The 12,464-nt window shown below is 38.3% G+C and overlaps 1 protein-coding gene across 1 annotated transcript in view; it reads left to right on the forward strand.

The window, feature by feature from the left end:
- The window catches only part of LOC310937442 (transcriptional regulator ATRX-like), a 57,589-nt gene that overhangs the window by 10,907 nt on the left and 34,218 nt on the right, over positions 1–12,464 (forward strand). Inside the window, exons 5-8 of the mRNA XM_083901718.1 lie at positions 1,392–1,513; positions 3,251–3,367; positions 3,678–3,787; positions 12,123–12,190. Of these exons, the coding sequence (XP_083757844.1) occupies positions 1,392–1,513; positions 3,251–3,367; positions 3,678–3,787; positions 12,123–12,190 (417 nt within the window). The remainder of the gene's footprint in view (positions 1–1,391; positions 1,514–3,250; positions 3,368–3,677; positions 3,788–12,122; positions 12,191–12,464) is intronic.

Raw genomic sequence — 12,464 nt, forward strand, 5'->3', positions numbered from 1 at the left:
TCCCCTCATTATGTCATCTTCAATTAAGCAGGATACAATTCTGTAAGAACATCCTCTGGACAGATGAGACCAAGATCAACTTGTACCACAGTGATGGGAAGAGAGTGTTGAGAAGGAAAGGAACTGCTCATGATCCAAAACATACCACCTCATCAGTGAAGCATGATGGTGGTAGTGTCATGGCGTGCACATGTATGGCTGCCAATGGAACTGGTTCCCTTGTATTTATTGATGATGTAACTGCTGACAAAAGCAGCAGGATGAATTCTGAAGTGTTTCCAGTAATATTATCTGCTCATATTCAGCAAAATGCTTCAGAACTCATTGGATGGAGCTAATGACCCAAAGCATACTGCAAAACAACCAAAGAGATCCAGGGAAATAAGTGGAATGTTATGCAAAGGCCAAGTCAATCACCTGACCTGAATCCGATTGAGCATGCATTTCACTTGTTGAAGACCAAACTGAAGGGAAAATGCCCCAAGAACAAGCAGGAACTGAAGACCGTGTCAGTAGAGGCCTGACAGAGCATCACCAGGGATGAAACCCAGTATCTGGTGATGTCTATGCCTTCTAGACTTCAGGCTGTAATTGACTGCAAAGGATTTGCAACCAAGTATTAAACTATGAAAGTTTGATTTATGATTGTTTAGTTTGTCCAATTACTTTTGGTCCCCTAAAAAGTGGGAGGCACACAAAGTATTGTAATTCCTACACCGTTCACTTGATTTGGATGGAATGCCCTCAAATTAAAGCTGAACGTGTGCAGTTAAAGCACAACTAACTAACCCAATAAGAAGATATTTGTGTCAATGTCCCAATATTAATGGACCCGACTATTAATCTGAAGGTGCAAAACTGAAAAGTTTGGTCTGTGTTTACTTTATATATCAAAGATCCTGAGCATCGTACGACATACGAATGTCTCTTAATATCAGACTTTGAACAGTCTTGTCCACTGGTTCAAACTGCAACATTCAACAGGTTTCTGAAGCTCATTTTTGCACTGATTCTGTCACTTCATCTGCTAATATCACATTGATCTGTGTGAGCTGTACAAGAGTCAACTTGAGGTAACCCGTGAGGACATAGTGGGCTGGATTAAAATGGTTTGTTGGCTGGATCCTGTCCTTGGGCCGTATGTTACCGTATGTTATGTGTGTTATAGAAAGTGCATACTTTGATGTTGGCATTACATACATTATTTTATCGAATGCGCAGATCCTTTAAACTGTTTGGCACAGTTGCATCTCTACCAGGAAAGAAAAATATGAGCTCTTGAACTCTATTGTCCAACACAATTAAGTTGTCCAGAAATCATTAAATGTCAAACTGTGAGAAATGTTACCCAATATCTGAAACTTAAATATAATTCCATTTCACTGTTTCAGAAAACCTTCTGTCGTCATAAAGCACTCTGGACTGGATCATTCTGGGGACTCGAATGCAAGTGAGGACGTGGAATTGCCTTTAAATGAAAATGGTCCGCTTGATATCACGAGACTACCCAAAGGTATGTCATCAAGTTTCACTTGACAGTAATCACTCTGCTGTGTTGACATGAAATGGGATGATTTGATCTGCTTATTGAGGTGCCTATAATTGGGGGTTGACCAATTAATGGCCTCGCAAATTGCGGCATTTTTCAAATTATCTCTATCAGCATTTTATTTTAACAATCACATTTTAATAAGTTATAAGTGCTCTTACTGCTAATTGAAACGGAACTGTGAACGACCAGAATCGCATTTGAAACCACCTCTGTATTAGGTTTGAAAAAGTTTGTTGAAAAATATTGTTATGATATATAATGTATATCGCCATTCGAACAGAAAATATCGAGATATGAGTTTTGGTCTATATCGCCCAGCCCTATAACTAAGTGTATTGTTGTCATTATCTTTCATTATTACTAGGGCTGTCGAAAGATTAACATTTTTAATCCGATTAATCACAGGGTAGCTGTGGATTAATCACAGTTAATTATCATTTGTAAATATGCCAACTTTCTTGTTGTAGGAACGGAGAGATAAATAAAGTATGTGAAAATATAAATGTAAAGAACAATAAAATACTGTAAATAACTTTTTAAAAAACCTATACAAACTTAGTAAAAAATAAACATTACATTGTAAAGAACCCACATTATAAGACAAATAAATATATGGAAAAAATAAAATACTGTAAATAACTTTAAAAAAAAAAACTAAAAAAAAATATATACATTGCACTGCGAATAACTCGCATTATAAACAAAATACAGAGTATAGAAGTTAAATAGCTTTCTTGGGGATACTAAACCTACAGCAGGAAATTCCTCATCAGCACCTTTGAAGCACTGCTTCTACTAGTTAGCGTTAGCTTCAGCTAGCATTCTGACGCTAATGTTAGCTGCTGTTCAAGTCTGTGTCCCTGTTAGTTAGACAAAGTAACTGTTCAGTAACAGCAGTCATTTACTCTTAATGTTATGATTATATCATTATCTGCGCCAGTAGCGCCACTTACAACTGTGTCTTTCTTTTTTCTTCATCCTCTTTTTTTTCTTCCTCTTCTAACGACCTGATTGATAACTGCTCTTCATTTTCCTTCAGTTTCATTTACAACTTGCAGAACGATAACTTCACACAGGTTAACGTGAGGAGACGTGGGGCCCCGTTAGGGAGGTTTCCTACTGAGATGTCATTGCAAATCAATCATTGTTGTTTAAGGGGGACGGGGATGCGGCTGCTCACTGATGATGCATTTAGGCAACAGCCCTCAGACTCCGAGTGTCGGGTGCCCCCTATCGGCTCGGGGCCCCAAGCAGTTGCCGGCCTTGCCTGTTCATAAACTGCACTTCTACCCGTAGCGCAATGAAAGTGAGAAAAAAAAATTACGCGTTATTTCCACAAATTAATAGTTTTTTTCATCTTAATTTTAACAGCCCTAATTATTTCTAATGAAACAACACATTCCTGGGGAAACTAGGAACATAAACAACAGTGTGGCTCTACCAGCAGTGTGCAGTTGATTGTTAATTCAGTCTTTTGGTGGTCACATGGTCATGGTTTATTTTCTCTGTTGTATTGTTTTTTTAAATTTTATTTAAATGTATCATCGTTGCGTAGTTCTTTAGTATTTGCAGACTTGTTGTCAATTGTGTTTGGCAAACAATCTTTTTAAATGAAGTTCTTTGTTGCCTAGAGTGTAAGTAACCTTAATCTTGATCATTTCTAATTTTACTGAATGTTGTTGTGTTTGTTTTCCACAGGCACTGTGCTGGTCAGACCTGAACCTGTTGATAATGGAAGAGATTACTTCAGGGGTCCCGAGTTTCGCACCCGAAAATCTGGAGTGCTGCGAAAAGAGTTCTCAAGAAGACGTAGAGGTCAGTCTGGATTGACTTGTCTTATTTTCTCTGGCAGACTTTTGTTCAACTTGACACAGGCCACATGGTTAATTTTTTTTAAACAAAGGAAACAAAAAGGAACACATCAGTCTAATTGTACAGTGGTTGTTATGACACAAACTAATTTGTACAAAGCAAGCAGGAAATCATCAGGCCATGCCAGGAACCACTGTGTTGTCGGTGAAGTCTGTCGTTCAAGTCACAGCAAAACGACTGTGTAGTAGAAACATCAGTTCTGTGTAGTTCTAGCCATTTTGTTGATAATGACAATACCTGTGTTTTCTTAAAGGAGAAGAGCACATGGGAATTGTCAGTTGCACAGCATGTGGGCGACAAGTTAACCACTTCAAGAAAGATACTTTCTACCGACATCCAGTTCTGAAAGTACTCATTTGCAAGGTGAGTCTGCTTATTAATGTAAAAAACAAATGCTTCATTTAAGAGTGTTCACTTTTATTTAGTCTAAAAGAATGGCTGGAGATGAGGTTTGGTGAAGGATCAATGAAAAAAAGTAAAAGCAAAGACTGCCCAAGTTAATAATCTGAAGGATGTGTGTCTTTATCATCATTAGTATCTATTAACCCATTAAGGCCTGAAACGCCTGGAAAAAATGCCTGTCAAACATATGGGTGTTTTCAGAAAGGACCTCTAAAACCTGAGGTTCAATGCCTACTAAATGACTGATTTCTCAGCTTCTGTAGCAGATAGGAGCACAATTCAAAAAGTATTTGAGAGCTTACACCTGTGGCTTTCATGGGAAATTGAGTTTATTTAGATACAAGATGCATACAAGATGAGTAGCTATTTTCAATTAAAAAACGAAAAAAAATTAATATCAACTTGTGTCAGTGCCTTGATTTAGTCCTGATGGACTGTGAAGAACAAGAACCGCATGTAATGACTATCAGTCTGCTTCACATTTAACGGTGATAGTGCTTACAGCTGTGTGGCATCTGTAGGTAAATCCACTTTCACCCCTGGTGTGCGGTTGAAAACTTCACTTTCAAAACCTTCAAACTCATTGTCATTATCGCCGACCTCGTCGTCTTCAAACATAATTATATCTTAACCATAAATCCCGCTTTATTGATAAGATAGTCCTTTATAAGATAGTCCTTTATAGTCCCGCAGTGGGGAATTGTCAGTTGCACAGCATGTGGGCTACAACTTAACCACTTCAAGAAAGATACTTATCCAGTTCTGAAAGCGTATTAATGTAAAAAACAAATGCTTGGTTCAGCGCGTTCAAAGTTATCACCACCGATGAAGACGTGTCATTTTTTTATTTTCCAACGGAGGCGGTGTGCAGCACAGGAAGGCTCGTCAAACCGCTCTGACAAAACAGGCCCAGTGGCACAAAAAAGCCTCCGTGCTGGCGGTAGTGGAAAGAAAAATTATTCCAAAGCGACGATTCTCAATACATGTTAAATATTATGTACATAAGTCCCTAAATTACATAGTTGGAAGACTTTTGTGGGTTTGGGTTTACAGAAGCTTTAAAATAATCTCCCAAGTCATTTTTTTTTTCCGAAATCATCTCCTCGTGACGCCGGCCTATGGTAAAATCGCCTGAATCCTCGGTTGATCAGATCATGTGATTTTACCCCTTTAAGATCAAGTGTGTGACTTAAGCGGTGAAGTTTTTTGTGTTTCCTGAAAAACATGAGAAAAGAAATGAGTTAGGCGATTATTTTAGCAGGGTGACAATATGTGTCTAGCCATGGCAAAACTGGTAACAAGTCTACCAAGGGACATTTTGAGTTATTTGCCGTTATTGCCTGAAAGTGTGATTTCTAAGCTTTCCAACAATGTCCAACACATGCAAATCTGATAATATTTGAAGAAGATATGGCCCTTTGAATTTAAGCACTCCTGCTTTAGGGAGAATTTTAGCCTCAAAGATTTACACCATCTGGGAGCCAAGAGACAGAATCATCACATTTACATAGAACAACCCCCTCCTGGTCTAAGCTGTCAGTGAAACCACACCTCTCTGTATGACCACAGATACTATTGTTGTGAGCTACACTGCTACACAGAACAATACATATACTATACATTTAAAAAACTGGACATAATATCCTCTTAAGATTTGAAATGAAATAACTTAAAAAATATAGGAAGGGGGCACTCGTGTAGTCATACAGTGGTATGCAAAAGTTTGGGCACCCTACATTTTTTATGATTTTCCTTTATAAATCATTGGTTGTTTTAAAAAGACATTTCAGTTAAATATATCAAATCATATGTAAATCATATAAACTTTATTTCACTTCTCAAATATCACTGTGTTTGTCTCCTATATGATATATTTATCTGATATGTCTTATCCAAATAACCAATGATTTATAAAGGAAAATCATGAAAATTTACAGGGGTGCCCAAACTTTTGCATACCACTGTATTTCCATCATCTGTTTTTGTTGTTTCATAAAACAAAATATACTATATATACTTAAGAGAGAAGGATCAAAGATAGACACATATTTCTAATATCAAATCAAACTGCCTTGCCGCCACAGACACTAATGAAATTGAAGTGGCTCTGTGGTGTAGTGTGGATGGATCAGTCTGTTACTGAATGGGCTGATAATGTACTAATAACTCAACTCGTTGCTAAATCATTAGCATCACAGTCAATACTTTATAGGCAAAGCTGTGTCATTCACATATGATTCAAGCACAAGAAAAAACGTCCCTGTATGTTACTGAACAATAACGTTGCGTAGATTAACCACGTTAATGAAAACTCACCATAAGGAGATAGAGCAGTGCTGGCATCACGTCATCATCTCAGACAACTACTGTGTCTGTCCTGCTCTCTTTCGGCCGCTGCAAAATCAATCTGTTTGTTGTTTTTGTGACGATAAAGTCTGCTAACACGTTAGCTTAAAGATCGCTAGCTTAAAATGCTAACAGTCCACTCACCAGCAGAAGTGCTGTCTCTGTCTTTGTTAAGAAGTTCACCCACAATTTAATTATTGTCCGGTTTTCTTGCTCAGAGCAAGCTTTGATGACGTCTGCTTTGATGACAATCACGCTTTGATTTCACACTGCACACGCTCAATAACTGCTGGAAAGTTCCACACACTTTCTCTCCCCCCTCCCTCTCTAGCAGCTGCCTCACGTGCATATAAATTAGCCATGTGTATTCTCCGTGACCATCAGCTGATTGGCCGAAAAAACAACAAAAGCTCTGGAAAGATCGCCACACCTATGGAGTTAGATTTGTGTCTTTATTATTCAATCAAAAAAAAGTTTGCTTCAATCAAAAAAAACGTTTTCAATCAAAAAAACATTCACTTCAATCAAAAAAAACCTTTTCAATCATAGAAAAAAATTGTTTGAATGCAAAAATATATTTGAGACTCAAAAAAATGCATTTGAACACTGTTTTTCTTTGATTGAAAATGTTTTCTTTGATCGAAGTGAAGGTTTTTTTGGTTAGAAGCAAATTTTTGATTGAAGTAATGCTGTTTTGCGTTTGGGCCATATTATGGGTAGGGCATTTGTGTTTTTATAACTCAATCAAAGAAGAAGTTGCTTCAAACAAAAAAAAATATTTTCAATTAAAAGAAATCACTTCAATAAAAAAAATCATTTTCAATCAAAGAAAAAAAGTGTTTGATTGCAAAAAATATTTGAGACTCAAAAAATTTAATTTGAACACTTTTTTTCTTTGATTGAAAATGTTTTTTTTATTGAAGTGAAAAAAGTTTTGAAGTCGTTTTTTCTTTGTTTGAATCATTTTGACACAAACGTTCCGCAGTGGGCGTGTGCTTTCCCATTGGTCAGACATGTTTGAGTGACAAGTGTCTACACCAACTGTTGCCCGCAGCCCTGCCTGTAAGGTAGGGTCCAGTGTGCGGAGAGAGCTCCCTCGCGGGGTCTTCTTCGCCACTGGCTGTCGGCTGGCCCCCGCGGGGCGCATTTCCTCCGCCGGTGGTGAGCCGCGACCGGCTCTAGGTCGGCTTGGAAAGGTTCGGGGTGAAGGTGGCAGTCAGCTCTCCGGCCGTCTGCTTTACAGCGCCCCCACCCGGACCTCGCCGCTTCCCTGGGCCGCGGACATGTGTACTCGCTGCGCCTTCTCTCGCGAGAGAGAGAGAGAGAGAGAGAGAGAGAGACTGTTGTTTGACCACTAATTACGTTACTTATTATAACATAGCAAACCTCTGTACTTAAGTAAAATAAACAATTCATTCAGTGTGCAGAGCCATGGGCTAACGTTATCAGCTAGCCGTTCGTGCACTATGACGGCGTGAGATATCTAACACCAAGCTTTATGTTTAATCGAAATATCAAACAGAGTGGGATAATAACACGACACAAATCATTTTAATACTGTTTTGCCACTGCACTGCAACCTGACTTGCTGACGACCATGACTTGCTTGTCAGAAAGACATCATTGGTGTAGACACTTGTCACTCAAACATGTCTGACCAATGGGGAAGCACCCGCCCACTGGGGAACGTTTGTGTCAAAATGATTCAATCAAAAAAAAGACTTCAAAACTTTTTTCACTTCAAACAAAAAAAAAAACGACTTCAAAACTTTTTTCACTTCAAATCGAAAAAAAAAACATTTTCAATAAAAAACAACCACACTTAATTTTTTTTCTTTGATTGAAAATATTTTTTTTGTTTGAAGCAACTTTTTTTGCGATTTAATAATTAAGACACAAATGTCCTACCCATAATATGGCCCAAACACAAAACAGCATTACTTCAATCAAAAACTTGCTTCTTACCAAAAAAACCTTCACTTCAATCAAAGAAAACATTTTCAATCAAAGAAAAACAGTGTTCAAATGCATTTTTTTGAGTCTCAAATATATTTTTGCATCCAAACAATTTTTTTCTTTGATTAAAAAGTTTTTTTTTTATTGAAGTGAATGATTTTTTGATTGAAAACATTTTTTTTAATTGAAGCAAACTTTTTTTTGATTGAATAATAAAGACACAAATCTAACTCCATACACACCCAAACTAGGAATGATTCACAGCGATCAAACAACCTTAATTCAAATACAAAGTTTATGGTTTTGAGACCCACAATACTGTGATTTGAAGCATGTAGTGGCTTCTTACAAACTTCAAGTTGAGCAATTTTGAAAAAAAACGAAAAAATCCCACATTTTTAAAAAATAACCTTTTTTCATGTTTTAGTCGTTTTGCGCTGGGCCGACTTGCGCCCCCTTTGTCCGTGGCGGGTCACATATTATGGTGCATTTTTGAGATGGCCAGCTACATAAGGGCAATACCTACATTTGAGGTAGTGACTTGGGCTTCAGGGCACCTTGACCTCTTGGGCCTGGTAGGCTCATTCAGTAATCCATCTTTGCTCACATGTCAAAATTGTTTTGGTGCTCCCCTGTAGATTTCTGGTCCTTGGTAGACCCTAGTATTAATATTGTCATTATTTACACCAAACCAGACACCTTTTAACCTTAGAGCAGGAATATTCAACTAAAATTCTAATAGGTCCACTTAGAGAAAATTTCCTCATCAAAGGTCCTTAACATCGCAATATCTAACTTGCGTTATTATTTAGTTGTGGGATAATGAAGTAGCCCAGTAGTCTGCATGTTATCAACAACTGACTATCAGATCACAATTTAAAAACATTTTGACAATATTTATTGTCACTTTTATATAATTATATCGATTTGTAACACTGAACATATGTATTATTTTCTTCTCTGTTAAAGGCAAGGAAAGGCTGCATATAAAAATAAAATGGTGGCAATAAATACAATAATAATCTTAAAATAATTACTTTAGTTTTGAGAAATAAATTATAACAGTGGCTTGAGTTTCACTTTTTTTTCGTTTCAACAGTCTCAGCAAATTTTACACAGATCCCAACACATCTTAATGCTGAACAGTTCTAGTTTCTCTTTCTTTCCCTCTATCCCACTCCCCCACATTCTGTTGTTTGTAATAGTGAGAGAACTGAACTCTTGCTTGTCCTGCCAGGATTTTAAATCTGGGCTGGAGTGGTATCAGGGCCATTCTCATGCACATGTGAATGTGCTCATTGGTGAGCCTGGAACAATATTTAGTTTTAATTATGTTAATTGCAGAGAAAGCTGCCTCACAGCTGTATGTTGAGCCAAACATGGTCAAGACATACAGGGCTACTTTCCTCACACCTGGGAATGCTGTCTCAGAGACCATTAGGAGCCAGAAAGTGGCGGGGTCAGTTCTTCCAAACTGCTCTTTCAGCACCACATCTGCTTGGAGATCAATCAGTTGCATTTGGAGAGGCCCATCATTTGCCCACTTGAAGTGCTGTGTGACTTCTTGCTGCAGCCGACGTAATCCCAACTGTCTCTGTTTTAAAAAGCCGTTGTCATGTGATTTTGGCCGAGTTTCAAGGCAAATAAGTGGAATGTTATGCAAAGGCCAAGTCAATCACCTGACCTGAATCTGAAAAAATGTCACTGGACAAAATGTCCGGTGGAAGAAAATGTCAATTAATTAAATCAATGATTAAGGCTACATTTACACTAGATGGATATTTTTAAAAACGGATATTATCTTCCCTCCGTTTTCCAAAATAACTTTGTGCACACATCGTCGTTTTCAAAAAAGTTTCCATTTATATTAATAAGTAAGCTGTCGAGAGCCATCATAACTACACCAAGCCAGTGGGCGGCAGTGTAGGAAGAAGGAAAAAGCCATACAAGCCAATCAGAATCCTCAACAACAACAACAACATGAGACTGAACATCCACTGTCTGTCCGTCCGTCCGTCTCGTGTGCCAGAATTCTGCGTTCTCATATTTAGGTTTATGGCTGAAAATTTCGAGATGTGTTACTGTAAAGTCGTACATATCATACTTGGAGTTTATTAAAGCCTGATATAAATTCAACAATAATGCTGTTAATAATATTAAAGCAGATATCCAAATTCAGGTATTGGATCGTAAGTGAAAAAAGTGGATCGGTGCATCCCTGGTTCTGAATGAATAAGGTCAGTTGATGTCCGAAGCTGTCAAAATATTTGCGGAAGTTAAAGTCGACTAAAGAAGACGCATCTCTCTGTCCCTGAATCTGTTCCTGCACTGCTGGGAAGTGTGCACAGTCTCCCTGCAGGTCTTCCTTGAACACCTCAACAGCTGTCATCAATTCACAAATTGAATTGTCCTTGCTCTGTAGCTTCAAATTAAGTTAATTAAGGTGTGAAGTAATATAAGGCCACATTATCCGTCCTTTTTATTTATCTTTTAAAAAGAGAGAAAACTCTGTTGCCTTCGGACTTCTCAGCTCTCCTAAGAAAGCTGCCATTTCCCCTCTGATGGACCAGAAGGGCTCCAACACCCTGCCTTTTCTAAGCCATCTCACATTTTTGTGCAGCAAAAGATCATCAGCTTTTGCATCAACTTCTCAGAGGAATTCCCTGAACATGCAATGCTGATGGGAAGAGGATGCTCTGAGAAAATGTACCATCTTCATCATTGTGTTCATCATTTCAGCATGCTCATGTGACAGGGTGCAGCATAGGACAGATTGATGAATTATACAGTGGTAAGAGATGCGCTCAGGATTGTCCTATCACATTCCAGAGCTTTTGTTGTCCTCATTCTTGCCAATGCTCCTTTCTCTCTCCCTATCATGGCAGGGGGTCCATCTGTGGTTATTGAAACCACTTGTTTTGATTCTATTCCTCGCTTTAACATCTCCTTAATGGCCAGGTAGACGTCCTCTCTTCTTGTACTGGTCTGAAGGCGAGTTACACCTAACAGATCTTCACAGAACACTTTCTTGTCTTTGTTGAAGAACCTTACGTAAATTAACAGCTGAGCATTGTCACACACATCAGTGGACTCATCTACAGCTAAGCCAACACATTGGCTGGGCTTCATCCAGCTTGGCTAGCACATCATAAGTTAACATTTCACTTTTCTTTGTGGCTGATGATGCTGACGTAGGTATTTGCTTTATTTTCTCACAAAGCTCTTCTTTCTGTTTCCCCTCAAGTAAGGTTTCAGCTACTGCGTATCATGCACTCTTTGATAACCCCTCCATCAGTACATGGCTTTTTGCGACTTGTTGTCACATATGGATGAGGAAGCATATAGCTTAAACCTCTTATCCATTTTGGTGGCGACGGACATCCGTTAACGTCATTTTCATTAGCTCCTTGACCGAAAACAGCCCCATATTCAACAGTCACCCTGAACTGGAAGTACTACATGTTACGCAAAATAACATGCACCAAGCATACACCTGTGGATGTTTAAAATAACCCCTTTTGGTGGATAGCAGACATACATGATAGCAGGGTGAATAGGTGTCTGGTGCCTTTCCTTCCTGTTAAAAACACAGACTGTGCGTCCGTCCAATGAGCGACGATCCCGGTCGATCGTGGATACCTACCTTTTTTGTTTTGAGTTAAGGTTTTTGTGTTTTCTGCTTTGTGATTTGAGTTTGTGTTTGGTGATTTGCGTTTGTGTTTTTTGTTTTGTGTTCTTTGATTTGCATTTGTGTTTTGTGATTTGCATTTTTGTTTTGCACCTCAGGGCCACCGTACTACGGCGACCATAAACCTAGCTTAAGCGGGAATAGACAGGTGCTTGCTGGCTGCCGTTTTTGCATGCGCCTTCACAATATCCTGTTTCAGTCGTGTTGTTTCGGTGTTCGGTGTAAGTCTTTCGTGGTTTCATTTTTTTTTAACTTGCCATATTGTCAGTGTTTCTGAAACCTTGTCATTAAATGCTTTTTTTTTAGTCTTGCTACAAGTATTACCTGAGTGACGACATCAGCAAGGATGGAGATGGAATGGATGAGCAGTGCAGGTAGGATTTTTAACATTTCAACCAGGACTGTCATGATGTTGATTGCTCTTATTTATTTGTTTTTCATCACACAAATGTGTAAATGCATTGATATCACTGCGATAACATCAGTAAAATATAAATAGGCTGATGACTGTATCTATACTGCTATAAAATAATGTTTGTGTAGTTTTTAATTGAACACGACTGTCCCCAACTCTTCTTTACTCATTTAGTTAATATCCTGTAAGTTGCTCTGGGTTTGTTGCTTTTCTATGATATGCTCATTGCATTT

Source organism: Microchirus variegatus, assembly GCF_963457635.1.
Source record: "Microchirus variegatus genome assembly, chromosome: 15".
Lineage (NCBI taxonomy): Eukaryota > Metazoa > Chordata > Actinopteri > Pleuronectiformes > Soleidae > Microchirus > Microchirus variegatus.